Source organism: Barbus barbus (genome assembly GCF_936440315.1).
Source record: "Barbus barbus genome assembly, chromosome: 31".
Lineage (NCBI taxonomy): Eukaryota > Metazoa > Chordata > Actinopteri > Cypriniformes > Cyprinidae > Barbus > Barbus barbus.
This window is the reverse complement of record NC_136759.1, coordinates 6,697,049-6,712,062: the sequence shown is the minus strand read 5'-3', so window position 1 is coordinate 6,712,062 and position 15,014 is coordinate 6,697,049. Positions and strand designations below refer to the sequence as shown.

At 36.1% G+C, this 15,014-nt stretch overlaps 2 protein-coding genes and 1 long non-coding RNA gene across 3 annotated transcripts; 2 read left to right on the top strand and 1 right to left on the bottom strand.

Annotated features, from left to right (window-relative positions):
* Positions 1 to 827: 827 nt before the first annotated feature.
* Positions 828 to 3,184, top strand: LOC306851262 (chymotrypsin-like protease CTRL-1; the record flags this gene model as incomplete). The annotated part of the gene is made up of 7 exons (XM_079387424.1): positions 828 to 1,768; positions 1,896 to 1,996; positions 2,084 to 2,163; positions 2,275 to 2,356; positions 2,546 to 2,726; positions 2,812 to 2,976; positions 3,060 to 3,184. Exons 1-7 carry the CDS (start codon positions 1,714 to 1,716, stop codon positions 3,182 to 3,184), a joined length of 789 nt encoding a protein of 262 aa, XP_079243550.1. The 5' UTR covers positions 828 to 1,713.
* An 8,092-nt stretch (positions 3,185 to 11,276) lies between these two features.
* Positions 11,277 to 12,357, bottom strand: LOC306851407. Its single transcript, XR_013782490.1, has 4 exons — positions 12,228 to 12,357; positions 12,064 to 12,140; positions 11,849 to 11,954; positions 11,277 to 11,415 (listed from the first exon to the last, which is right to left on the bottom strand). It is a non-coding gene; the product is annotated as an uncharacterized lncRNA (long non-coding RNA).
* LOC306851403 (chymotrypsin-like protease CTRL-1) lies at positions 11,408 to 12,960 on the top strand (the record flags this gene model as incomplete). Its single annotated transcript, XM_079387599.1, has 7 exons — positions 11,408 to 11,544; positions 11,672 to 11,772; positions 11,860 to 11,939; positions 12,051 to 12,132; positions 12,322 to 12,502; positions 12,588 to 12,718; positions 12,799 to 12,960. Exons 1-7 carry the CDS (start codon positions 11,490 to 11,492, stop codon positions 12,958 to 12,960), a joined length of 792 nt encoding a protein of 263 aa, XP_079243725.1. The 5' UTR covers positions 11,408 to 11,489.
* Positions 12,961 to 15,014: the final 2,054 nt, after the last annotated feature.

The following is a 15,014-nucleotide window of genomic DNA, read 5'->3' as shown; positions in this document are numbered from 1 at the left end:
AAATGTTTTGAAAGCAGTTTCCTCTATAAAAAAAAAAAAAAAACATTCAGAAGTTTGATTTACAGAAATGATGAGGAAGGAAGTTTTCAAATGTTGATTATATAAAGTAATTCACTTGTTCTATTTTGTTGTTCTCGAGTAACCCGAAACATATCCCAATGCTTTATGCTGTACACATACGTGTTAAACCACATCGAATCAAAATAAAGTCCTAAGAGCTAGCTTTTATTTCAATGCATTCACTCAGGCATTATTTTAAATTGCAAATGTAAAAAAAATAAAAAAAAAACTTTCCAACATTAATTCTGTTCCTAAACAAACAATTACAATAAATAAATGACTAAAGTCAAGTCAAGTCACCTTTATTTATATAGCGCTTTTAACAATACAGATTGTGTCAAAGCACTTAACAGTATCAAATTGGAGGATAGAGTGTCAGTAATGTACAGCTTTCCTGTAGCTCAAATAGTAGAGCATGGCGCTAGCAACGCCAAGGTCATGGGTTCGATTCCCAGGGAAAGCAAGAGCTGATAAAAATGTAAAAACTGTAACTTGAATACAATGTAAGTCGCTTTGGATAAAAGCGTCTGCTAAATGCATAAATGTAATGTATAATGATAAGACTAAACACTCAATTTTCAGTTAAAGACATTTCATTATTGAATTCAGAGATGTCATTGTCTAGCTCAGTTCAGTTTAAATAGTATCTGTGCAATCAAATTGATGATAATCGCTAGAAATTAAGTGTTCCCAACTGAGCAAGCCAGAGGCGACAGCGGCAAGGAACCAAAACTCCTTCTGTGACAGAATGAAGAAAAAATCCTTGGGAGAAACCAGGCTCAGTCGGGGGGCCAGTTCTTCTCTGGCCAGACGAAACCCGCAGTTCAATTCCAACCGCAGCCATGTCAGATTGTGTAAAGGGCTTATCTGATTCCCATGGTCTTGTCCCGATGGGGCATTTTAATTGATAATTTAATGTATTTGTTATATGTGTGTTTTATTCATTATTTGAAGTTATTAAAGAATGTATTATTTTAATTTTGTACAGGTAAAAAATGAATAGATAAAACTTAATAGAATTTACTGTACTATTGTGCTTTCTAGAAAACATCCCTTGAAATGCATGTAACGTTGCTGAGGATTGCAGTTAAAGCTAAATATTGTTAAATGTTGAGAGAAAATGCTTGACTTGATGTCAGCTCTTTTCGGTGGCTATGATAAGATGTCCTACAAGAACCAGTTTTACTGTTTGTTTTATAGTTTGACTGTTTGTTATCTTCAGTGCAGTTCTCATAACTGACTATTTCAATCTCTTCCTGATCAGCATCACTGACTTGAATTAATCAAAATGTCACAACAGACAACAGCAACAACAAAAATGTTTTCCACTGAAAACATTTCATAACATACAGTGACAGAAGTGAAAGTATGATGCTTCTCCAGGAAACATACAGAAGCTGCAAACACCTTCTCAAGGTCAAAGAATGGAGAAGGTCCCTCCTCTTTGCTTGTAAATCACCTTCTCTGGACAATGAAGATGCAGATTGTCTCCAGCGATAACAGATCTAAACATTCCTCATCTATGAGCTCACTGGAGCTGATGGGATGGTCCTCCATCACGTCTCAGATTGATCAGCTGCTGTAAATGATATAAAAGCAAGAGAGAGCACCTACAGATACATCAGTGAGATCCATCACACACTCATCTACATCATGACCTTCACCATCTTCTCCATCACCTGCCTTGCCCTGGTGGCCTCTGCTCTGGGTAAGTGTCTCCTTCAGTTTGCAAGAATAATGATGGGTAAATATATTTAGGAAATGCAAAACCTGCCTTAAGAGCTTCCTGTCTCATTCTTGTCTCATGAACAATGTGTTGTGTTCTGTAATAACAGGTTGTGGAGTGCCTGCGATTAAACCACAGACGATCGGCAGCAGGATTGTGAACGGACAGAATGCCATCTCTGGTTCTTGGCCCTGGCAGGTCTCTCTCCAGGTAACTCAACTGTTTTTTAAACACACGTTTGTCTGATTTGTTTAAAGAGTAAATGTTATGTTTTCAATGCTTTTACCTTTGAAACAGCTCCCCAATGGTTTCCACTTCTGCGGAGGATCCCTGATCAACCAGAACTGGGTTCTCACTGCTGCCCACTGCGCTGCTGCGTAAGAGTCTTCAATCTGACAAACATCACATACAATAGTGTTTAACAGATGCTCTGTCTGCTTTCTGTCTGTCTTTTATCTATTCATTTTTTTCTTTATCTCTCTTTTTAGGGTCAGCAATTACCGTGTCATTCTTGGAGAACATGATCGTGGCTCCAATGTTGAACCCATCCAGATCAAACTAGTTTCCAAGGTAACAATCTTTATTGATTTCAGAGATGAATAACAAAATTAGAGATCAACGATAGTTCATGAACATAAAATTCAGCATATAAGAAAAAGTCATACCTTAATCTCAAATGACAACAGAAATGAATAAAGCTTTATATCTTTTATAAAGCTTTGGCTAGTAACCGTTCATCCATCTTTTGTGTATGTGCAGGTCATCACCCATCCGCTCTACAGCCGCACGACTATCAACAATGACATTGCTCTGCTGAAACTGTCGTCTCCAGTCACATTTACTCCCCGTATCTCTCCTGTATGTCTGGCTCCATCAACCATCAGCATCCTGCCTGGAACCCGCTGCTTCACCACTGGCTGGGGTCAAACTGCCACCACAAGTAAGTCAGCTGTGAAACAAAGATGAACTGCAAGAATTATTGTTGTACTTTACATTACTTTTTTTTCTCGCTTTTTCTTTTTTAGCGAGCCCTATGATCCTGCAGCAAACAGGCATCCCCATCACGAGTCCTGCTGTGTGCAGACAGATCTGGGGTCAGAACACTATCACCGATTCCATGATCTGTGCTGGAGGAGCTGGATCCTCATCTTGCATGGTACATGAAAACAGATCAAGACAAACACATTATCGTATCAATGTTGCTTCTGTTCAATCTCAATTGTGTGTTTTCCACAGGGTGATTCTGGTGGTCCTCTGGTGTGTGAGCGTTCAGGGGTCTGGACTCTGGTAGGCTCTGTGTCCTGGGGAAGAAGCACTTGTGACACCCGTTTTCCAGTAGTCTACGCCCGCATCTCCCAGCTGCGCTCCTGGATCGACAGGACTATCGCTTCCAACTAGAACACCAGTCTGAGTATTTATCCACCAAGGGAAGCAAAAGCACATTTTAATTGTTATTATGTAATACAGTTGATCTCTGTTGGTGGTGTTTTTTCTGAGTTTGAGTCAGTCTGTGGTTCCTGTGATCTGTTTCTTCATGTTACTGTTTTCCTGTTCCAGGTGTACAGATAATGAAAATGTTTTAATAAAATAAATAAAAAAAGAAAAGTGTGTTGAAGAGTGAAATGAATCATCTGATTTTTCAAATGTAATGAGATAAGTTGCCATTATCCACATAATAATGTAGCAAAATTATACATTTAATTTACTTTAAATTTTAAAAGAATAAATAATTTCAAATTGCAATTAAAAAACTGCCTTCCACTTTCACAGTAACAAATGACAGACATGAACGTAAGATACAACAGTGCAGTCAAAACTACTAGATACTAACCTTCAAGCAAATAAGATTTATGTTCACGCCAGAACAGCTTCTTTACAACCAAATACAAAAGCATGAAGACTGATAAAAACTGATAAGTCAGCCACAAAAAATCTCTCTGATCACATGACCACACTAAAACTTTCTTTGGTATCCAGTTTTGTACACGAGCCAAGATGATACAGATCAATCTCTGTCCTCCATCCACGGTGCTGAAACATGTGACGAGTTTCATCAAAAGCCAAAGAAACCTGGAGAGAAACTGTTGAAAATATTCCATTAGAATACGACAGACACTGAAGTTGCATTTATTTATTTAGGCAATCACTAAAATTAAATTCATAGTCACATTTTATTATGAAGTACAGAAGAGTGCTGATTGCTATCAGATTGCTTCAGATTTATCTTCACATTCAGGAGCTCAATTTTTATATTTAAATGAACTGAATTGCTTACTGAGGATCTTTCTAATAATTGTCTGTTAGCCTACTATGGATGACTTACATTTACATTTATTCATTTAGCTGACGCTTTTATCCAAAGCGACTTACAATTGCTATATATGTCAGAGGTCGCACGCCTCTGGAGCAACTAGGGGGTTAAGTGTCTTGCTCAGGGACACATTGGTGTCTCACAGTGGATTCGAACCCGGGTCTCTCACACCAAAGGCATGTGTCTTATCCACTGCGCCATCACCACCGCCTAGCTACTTTGTTACTGTACTTTGTTTTTCAAATTTATAAAAATACATGATGAACTCAAATTATAATACTGTCATTATTGACATTGTCATTTATATTATAAAATGACTTCAAGGGGAAATTCTCCTTCTGTCAAATACAGAAAGCTTCACAAAGTTGATTATGGAAAACACATCAAAACCACAATAAGCCATTGTTACTTAATGTTACATTGCTAAACAAATTTAAAAGTGGTTTCATGAAAGCTAGGATGAAGTCCTTTCCTTTGTCTCCTCAATAACTTGATTTAATTTTTTTGAATGTTTAATCAGTGACTCTGAAGAACAGAATAAATTATTTGATCCCTCAGTGAGCAGGTTCATTTTCTTTATGAGGAATCCTTCAGTAAATAACTAAAATGTCTGGAATTGCAAGCAAATATTTAAAAACAAAACAAAACTGCTTTAATAGTAAAGGTATTGGAGATATTTAATACTACTTTACCTTATCAGCTGTCTTTGATATTAAATTGTCATTATTATTATGTTTCTTTTTTACCTATCTATATATCGAGGGTTGAGAACCAGAAGGGCGTAAGTGACATTTCACCAACTCTACTGGAGAGCCAAAACAAAAAAAATACCATAGTTTGATCTGACTTTGTGTACTGATTTCAATTGTTTATAATACAAATTTGTACACTCATGGATGACAGTACTTTTGCCAGTAGAAAGAGCTCATTAAGAGCTTTCATTTGATGTATATATCTCCATTTGACCAAAAATGTCATTTACTCCCTTCTGGTTCGCAACCCTCGATATATATACATATATATATATACATATATATATAAATATATATATATATATATATATATATATATATATATATTTTATATATGTATATATATTATATATATATATATATATATATATATATACAGTGGTGTGAAAAAGTGTTGGTCCCTTTCCTAATTTATTTATTTTTTTTTTGCATGTTTGTCACACTTTAAAGTTTCAGATCATCAAACAAATTTAAATATTAAACAAAGATAACACAAGTAAACACTGTGTGAAAAAGTGCTTGCCCCCTAAACCTAATAACTGGTTGGGCCACCCTTAGCAGCAACAACTGCAATCAGGCATTTGTGATAACTTGCAATGAGTCTGTTACAGCGCTGTGGAGGAATTTTGGCCCACTCATCTTGGCAGAATTGTTGTAATTCAGCCACATTGGAGGGTTTTCGAGCATAAACCGCCTTTTTAAGGTCATGCCACAGCATCTCAATAGGATTCAGGTCAGGACTTTGACTAGGCCACTCCAAAGTCTTCATTTTGTTTTTCTTCAGCCATTCAGAGGTGGATTTGCTGGTGTGTTTTGGATCATTGTCCTGCTGCAGAACCCAAGTTCGCTTCAGCTTGAGGTCACGAACAGATGGCCAGACATTGTCCTTCAGGATTTTTTGGTAGACAGCTGAATTCATGGTTCCATTTATCACAGCAAGTCTTCCAGGTCCTTAAGCAGCCCCAGACCATCACACTACCACCACCATATTTTACTGTTGGTAAGATGTTCTTTTTCTGAAATGCTGTGCTACTTTTACACCAGATGTAACGGGACACACACCTTCCACAAAATTCAACTTTTGTCTCATCAGTCCACAGAGTATTTTCCCAAAAGACTTGGGGATCATCAAGATGTTTTCTAGCAAAACTGAGACAAACCTTTATGTTCTTTTTGCTCAGCAGCAGTTTTCGTCTTGGAACTCTGCCATGCAGGTCATTTTTTGGCCAAACACTTTTTCACACAGGGCCATGTGGGTTTTGAATTTGTTTTCCCTTCATAAAAAAAAAAAAAAAAAAAAAAAACCTTCATTTAAAAACTCCATGTTGTGTTTACTTGTGTTATCTTTGATTAATATTTAAATTTGTTTGATGATCTGAAACATTAAAGTGTGACAAACATGCAAAAAAATTAAAAATCTGGACTTTTTCACACCACTGTATATATCTATACACACACATTGTCCTGACACTTCATTTCTCTCTATTTTTATGTACAGAAGACTACAATGAGCAGAAGCTAGAGCATTATAACAAAACTTCACGATCAGCAAGTTGATTATCATCAAGATGACAAACAGAAGGCAGACTGCATATGTTAAGTTGAGCCTCTCCACTGGTGACAAAAACAACTATTTCCAATAAGCTGCATTGTAGTTAATTATGTCTCTTCCTGGTCTCTTTCCAGTTCACAGAAGCAGAACTGGTAAAGTGACATTTTTGCCCAGTCTGACACAATGATAAGCTACTGACCAGACAAACTCAGTTCAAGAACAGGGACTGTGCAGGAGCTGATTGGAGACCATCATTGTTGACTTGCATTGTTGTCACTGAAGTATTTCAGATCTAAATCAAACCAGAGCTGCACTGATGACTAAAACTGAAACTAAAACCACTTTTTGCTGCTTTTTTATTTTAAAATAGATAACCTGAGATGATTGCACAATAATTAGGTTACTATAAATCCAACAATAGTTTGTGGAGACTTGCACTGTTTTTCACTGTAAATGATGTCCCATATCAAAGGTTCAAATCAGACACACAAACATACTAGTCACTGATTTAATTAAATCTTAAGTAATGTTTTAACAATGTTTGATAGAATAACAATTATTATTTAAATTAAATCGGGCACTGGGAATATAAATTTAGCTATAAAGCAAACAAAAAGTTATGCACAATTAGACTGTGTATGTAATTATATTGAGAAATAAAATAATTTTTATTTAGTACCTAAAAATGTTTCCTTTTTTTTTAGGTAACCTTTCATTAGGTACATTTTAAAGTATGATAATAGTGAAAATAGTGACACAACGGAGATTATTTTTAAGGAAATCACATTAACATGATGTTTTCATACCACCAAACACAAAGACATGACGATCGATAAACACTGACAGCCACTTCAGACCTAAACCTAAATACCTTCTGATCACATGATGTTGCATCTTTATACTAAGACAGTGAGTGTTGTGCCCCCCCCCCCCCTTTTTTTTTCTCTGTCCTTGATTCTGAAACATTTGTTACTGTGGTCTTTTCACAAATGTCTAACTCACCAACAGCCAAAGAAACTTACTGCATGTGTGTTTAGGCTTGTATATATAACCTTTACAAACTACCATCACTTGGAATATTTGACTTATATTAGGAAATGACTGATGTTCCATAAATCTTTCAGCTTTCACTTTTCATTAACCAAGCCATAGTGCAAGTTATTATTGATTATTTAGTGTTGTAAATTAAGACTGCTAACACTGTATCTGAAGGATCCTCTTCAGGACAGACTACACTAGCATTCATTAAACATCTGCTACCCAATTACATATGAATCAAGTTTTAAACAAGTTCTGGTTGCAGTGTTTAGTCATCTTGGAGAGAAATCAAATATCAGAATCTGACAAACAACATGATTTAGAACTAGAGCCAGATTATCTTGCTGGTTTTTGATGGTTCACAGAACTGAGAGAAATGTGGTAAATATAAAAATGTTTTGAAAGCAGTGATGGGGGGATTACACAATGTTAATAGGCAGTGGCTATTTGCACTATAAGTGTAAATAGCAATTAGATTGCATCGACACGGTGCAAATAGTCGCTACCCATTAGTGCAAATACCATATTTTCTTAGAGATAGATGCTATTTACACTAAGTTCAAATAGCTACAGATTCTATTTACACTATGTTAACCCCTTAAGACCCTGCGGACTCATATGAGGACATTATATTTTAGAGAATTTCTCTGAGACTATACATGCCATAGTTTTAAGTCAGAATGTCATGTACAGAGCACATTCAGGGCTTTTCAGAGATACCAAATGATTGGATGTTTCACCATGGCCACTCCCTCTCCTTGGTCTTCAAAAATGTTTGAAATTAATTTAGTGACACTCTTATGGAAATATGATATTTTGTAATTATCATTTAAATCTGTCTAATTTTTAAATCGTGTGTCATAAATCAACATCTCAGGAAAATGTTATGGGCTTTCAAATCAAAATATGACTTTCTGTTGCGAAACAGGACGCTGATTTCATACATGTCCTCATATGAGGACACCGGGAATAAAAGCATATTTATTACGCATTTTGGGAGATAAAAAAATGTTTTCATAAAAGATAAAGAAAAAAAGAAGAATGTGTTGGAGATTAATCGGATTATTTTAAAATGTAATGAGATAAGTAACCATTATCCACATAGTAATACAGCAAAATTAAATATTAATTTAATTAAGGAAATTATAATACTGTCATTATTGACATTGTCATGAGGAATACTATAAAATGAATTCAAGGGAAAATTCTCCTTCACAATAAGCCATTTATGTAGTTTTATCGCTCAACAAATTCAGCAGTGGTTTCATGAACACTATGATGAAGTCCAGTCTCTGTTGTCTCCTCTATCACCTGATCTAAATGTATTTGAACTTTTTGTCAGTGATTCTGAAGAGCAGAATACATTTCTACATCATTCATCCCTCAGTGACAGGATCATTTGCTTTGAGTAATCATGCAGTATCTAACTAAATAAATGAACGGATTATAAAGAAAATATTATAAAAACAAACCCAAACTGTTTTAATGGTAAAGGTTCTGAAGATATTTGATACTGCTTTACCTAATCAGCTGTCCTTGACATTACTGTTCTTTCTATTTTAATGTACGGGAGACTACTGAATGAGTAAAAGCAAGAGCATTATGGCATAACTTCATGATCAGTCAATCAACAAACAGAAGGCAGTCTGGTTATGTAAAGTTGGGCATCTCCACTGGTGACCAAAACAATGATTCCCAATAAGCTGTAGTGTTTTTAATCATATTTCTTCCTTGAGGTTCATGTCTTAGCAAAAGAATGTTTATCTCAAAAATGTTCATCCTATTACCCACAAAACTACACCTCCTCCTCATAGCTAAATGTTTAAAGGTGCGTGTCTTAGCTGGATTGCATAAGATACATGAAGTAAGTTCACAGAAGCAGATCTTTAAAGCTTCATTCTTTCCCCGTCTGAGAGAATGACAAACTAATGACCAGAAAAACTAGTGAGTTCAAGAATACAGACTGTCCAGGAGCTTATTAGAGAACAGTGTGACCATCATTTTTGTCATATATGTTGTCACCGAACATTCTGGAATATTTTAGGTGTGGATTGCTTATCAATGCTTATTTATTGTTAGAAATTCAGACTAACACTGTATCTGAAGGATCCTCTTCAGGACAAACTATACTAACATTCACATTCACATATACTAACATCTATTACCCAGCTGCATAAATCAAGTTTAAAAAGTTCTGGTTACTGTGTTTAGTCATCTTGGCAAGAAATAAAACTGTATAAGAATCTGACCAAACCACATGGTTTACATCTAGAGGAGCCGGATTATCTTGCTGGTTTTTGATGGTTCGTCGAACTAAGAGAGACGTGATAAATACAACAATGTCTTGAAAGCAGTTTCCTTTAGAAGAAAGAATCCCATTCAGAAGTTCGATTAAAAGAAATGAGGAAGAAGGGGTTTGATTATGTAAAGTACTTCAATTGTATTTTGTTGTTCTTGTAAAAACTAAAAAAAAAAAAAAAAAAACTTCTCAGCAGAACTGAGAGTGACATGATAAATATAAAAATGTTTTGAAAGCAGTTTCCTCTATAAAAAAAAAAAAAACATTCAGAAGTTTGATTTACAGAAATGATGAGGAAGGAAGTTTTCAAATGTTGATTATATAAAGTAATTCACTTGTTCTATTTTGTTGTTCTCGAGTAACCCGAAACATATCCCAATGCTTTATGCTGTACACATACGTGTTAAACCACATCAAATCAAAATAAAGTCCTAAGAGCTAGCTTTTATTTCAATGCATTCACTCAGGCATTATTTTAAATTGCAAATGTAAAAAAAAAAAAAAAAAACTTTCCAACATTAATTCTGTTCCTAAACAAACAATTACAATAAATAAATGACTAAAGTCAAGTCAAGTCACCTTTATTTATATAGCGCTTTTAACAATACAGATTGTGTCAAAGCACTTAACAGTATCAAATTGGAGGATAGAGTGTCAGTAATGTATAATGATAAGACTAAACACTCAATTTTCAGTTAAAGGCATTTCATTATTGAATTCAGAGATGTCATTGTCTAGCTCAGTTCAGTTTAAATAGTATCTGTGCAATCAAATTGATGATAATCGCTAGAAATGAAGTGTTCCCAACTGAGCAAGCCAGAGGCGACAGCAGCAAGGAACCAAAACTCCTTCTGTGACAGAATGAAGAAAAAAACCTTGGGAGAAACCAGGCTCAGTCAGGGGGCCAGTTGAAACCCGCAGTTCAATTCCAACCGCAGCCATGTCAGATTGTGTAAAGGGCTTATCTGATTCCCATGGTCTTGTCCCGATGGGGCATTTTAATTGATAATTTAATGTATTTGTTATATGTGTGTTTTATTCATTATTTGAAGTTATTAAAGAATGTATTATTTTAATTTTGTACAGGTAAAAAATTTATAGATAAAACTTAATAGAATTTAGCGTACTATTGTGTATTCTAGAAAACATCCCTTGAAATGCATGTAACGTTGCTGAGGATTGCAGTTAAAGCTAAATATTGTTAAATGTTGAGAGAAAATGCTTGACTTGATGTCAGCTCTTTTCGGTGGCTATGATAAGATGTCCTACAAGAACCAGTTTTACTGTCTGTTTTATAGTTTGACTGTTTGTTATCTTCAGTGCAGTTCTCATAACTGACTATTTCAATCTCTTCCTGATCAGCATCACTGACTTGAATTAATCAAAATGTCACAACAGACAACAGCAACAACAAAAATGTTTTCCACTGAAAACATTTCATAACATACAGTGACAGAAGTGAAAGTATGATGCTTCTCCAGGAAACATACAGAAGCTGCAAACACCTTCTCAAGGTCAAAGAATGGAGAAGGTCCCTCCTCTTTGCTTGTAAATCACCTTCTCTGGACAATGAAGATGCAGATTGTCTCCAGCGATAACAGATCTAAACATTCCTCATCTATGAGCTCACTGGAGCTGATGGGATGGTCCTCCATCACGTCTCAGATTGATCAGCTGCTGTAAATGATATAAAAGCAAGAGAGAGCACCTACAGATACATCAGTGAGATCCATCACACACTCATCTACATCATGACCTTCACCATCTTCTCCATCACCTGCCTTGCCCTGGTGGCCTCTGCTCTGGGTAAGTGTCTCCTTTAGTTTGCAAGAATAATGATGGGTAAATATATTTAGGAAATGCAAAACCTGCCTTAAGAGCTTCCTGTCTCATTCTTGTCTCATGAACAATGTGTTGTGTTCTGTAATAACAGGTTGTGGAGTGCCTGCGATTAAACCACAGACGATCGGCAGCAGGATTGTGAACGGACAGAATGCCATCTCTGGTTCTTGGCCCTGGCAGGTCTCTCTCCAGGTAACTAATCTATTTTTAAAACACACGTTTGTCTGATTTGTTTAAAGAGTAAATGTCATGTTTTCAATGCTTTTACCTTTGAAACAGCTCCCCAATGGTTTCCACTTCTGCGGAGGATCCCTGATCAACCAGAACTGGGTTCTCACTGCTGCCCACTGCGCTGCTGCGTAAGAGTCTTCAATCTGACAAACATCACATACAATAGTGTTTAACAGATGCTCTGTCTGCTTTCTGTCTGTCTTTTATCTATTCATTTTTTTCTTTATCTCTCTTTTTAGGGTCAGCAATTACCGTGTCATTCTTGGAGAACATGATCGTGGCTCCAATGTTGAACCCATCCAGATTAAACTAGTTTCCAAGGTAACAATCTTTATTGATTTCAGAGATGAATAACAAAATTAGAGATCAACGATAGTTCATGAACATAAAATTCAGCATATAAGAAAAAGTCATACCTTAATCTCAAATGACAACAGAAATGAATAAAGCTTTATATCTTTTATAAAGCTTTGGCTAGTAACCGTTCATCCATCTTTTGTGTATGTGCAGGTCATCACCCATCCGCTCTACAGCCGCACGACTATCAACAATGACATTGCTCTGCTGAAACTGTCGTCTCCAGTCACATTTACTCCCCGTATCTCTCCTGTATGTCTGGCTCCATCAACCATCAGCATCCTGCCTGGAACCCGCTGCTTCACCACTGGCTGGGGCCAAACTGCCACCACAAGTAAGTCAGCTGTGAAACAAAGATGAACTGCAAGAATTATTGTTGTACTTTACATGACTTTTTTTTCTCGCTTTTTCTTTTTTAGCGAGCCCTATGATCCTGCAGCAAACAGGCATCCCCATCACGAGTCCTGCTGTGTGCAGACAGATCTGGGGTCAGAACACTATCACTGATTCCATGATCTGTGCTGGAGGAGCTGGATCCTCATCTTGCATGGTACATGAAAACAGATCAAGACAAACACATTATCGTATCAATGTTGCTTCTGTTCAATCTCAATTGTGTGTTTTCCACAGGGTGATTCTGGTGGTCCTCTGGTGTGTGAGCGTTCAGGGGTCTGGACTCTGGTAGGCTCTGTGTCCTGGGGAAGAAGCACTTGTGACACTCGTTTTCCAGTAGTCTACGCCCGCATCTCCCAGCTGCGCTCCTGGATCGACAGGACTATCGCTTCCAACTAGAACACCAGTCTGAGTATTTATCCACCAAGGGAAGCAAAAGCACATTTTAATTGTTATTATGTAATACAGTTGATCTCTGTTGGTGGTGTTTTTTCTGAGTTTGAGTCAGTCTGTGGTTCCTGTGATCTGTTTCTTCATGTTACTGTTTTCCTGTTCCAGGTGTACAGATAATGAAAATGTTTTAATAAAATAAATAAAAAAAGAAAAGTGTGTTGAAGAGTGAAATGAATCATCTGATTTTTCAAATGTAATGAGATAAGTTGCCATTATCCACATAATAATGTAGCAAAATTATACATTTAATTTACTTTAAATTTTAAAAGAATAAATAATTTCAAATTGCAATTAAAAAACTGCCTTCCACTTTCACAGTAACAAATGACAGACATGAACGTAAGATACAACAGTGCAGTCAAAACTACTAGATACTAACCTTCAAGCAAATAAGATTTATGTTCACGCCAGAACAACTTCTTTACAACCAAATACAAAAGCATGAAGACTGATAAAAACTGATAAGTCAGCCACAAAAATCTCTCTGATCACATGACCACACTAAAACTTTCTTTGGTATCCAGTTTTGTACACGAGCCAAGATGATACAGATCAATCTCTGTCCTCCAGCCACGGTGCTGAAACATGTGACGAGTTTCATCAAAAGCCAAAGAAACCTGGAGAGAAACTGTTGAAAATATTCCATTAGAATACGACAGACACTGAAGTTGCATTTATTTATTTAGGCAATCACTAAAATTAAATTCATAGTCACGTTTTCTTATGAAGTACAGAAGAGTGCTGATTGCTATCAGATTGCTTCAGATTTATCTTCACATTCAGGAGCTCAATTTTTATATTTAAATGAACTGAATTGCTTACAGAGGATCGTTCTAATAATTGTCTGTTAGCCTACTATGGATGACTTACATTTACATTTATTCATTTAGCTGACGCTTTTATCCAAAGTGACTTACAATTGCTATATATGTCAGAGGTCGCACGCCTCTGGAGCAACTAGGGGGTTAAGTGTCTTGCTCAGGGACACATTGGTGTCTCACAGTGGATTCGAACCCGGGTCTCTCACACCAAAGGCATGTGTCTTATCCACTGCGCCATCACCACCTCCTAGCTACTTTGTTACTGTACTTTGTTTTTCAAATTTATAAAAATACATGATGAACTCAAATTATAATACTGTCATTATTGACATTGTCATTAATATTATAAAATGACTTCAAGGGGAAATTCTCCTTCTGTCAAATACAGAAAGCTTCACAAAGTTGATTATGGAACACACATCAAAACCACAATAAGCCATTGTTACTTAATGTTACATTGCTAAACAAATTTAAAAGTGGTTTCATGAAAGCTAGGATGAAGTCCTTTCCTTTGTCTCCTCAATAACTTGATTTAATTTTTTTTGAATGTTTAATCAGTGACTCTGAAGAACAGAATAAATTATTTGATCCCTCAGTGAGCAGGTTCATTTACTTTATGAGGAATCCTTCAGTAAATAACTAAAATGTCTGGAATTGCAAGCAAATATTTAAAAACAAAACAAAACTGATTTAATAGTAAAGGTATTGGAGATATTTAATACTACTTTACCTTATCAGCTGTCTTTGATATTAAATTGTCATTATTATTATGTTTCTTTTTTACCTATCTATATATCGAGGGTTGAGAACCAGAAGGGCGTAAGTGACATTTCACCAACTCTACTGGAGAGCCAAAACAAAAAAAATACCATAGTTTGATCTGACTTTGTGTACTGATTTCAATTGTTTATAATACAAATTTGTACACTCATGGATGACAGTACTTTTGCCAGTAGAAAGAGCTCATTAAGAGCTTTCATTTGATGTATATATCTCCATTTCACAAAAAATGTCACATACACCCTTCTGGTTCGCAACCCTCGATATATATATATTGTCCTACTGCAGAACCCAAGTTCGCTTCAGCTTGAGGTCACGAACAGATGGCCGGACATTGTCCTTCAGGATTTTTTGGTAGACAGCTGAATTCATGGTTCCATTTATCACAGCAAGTCTTCC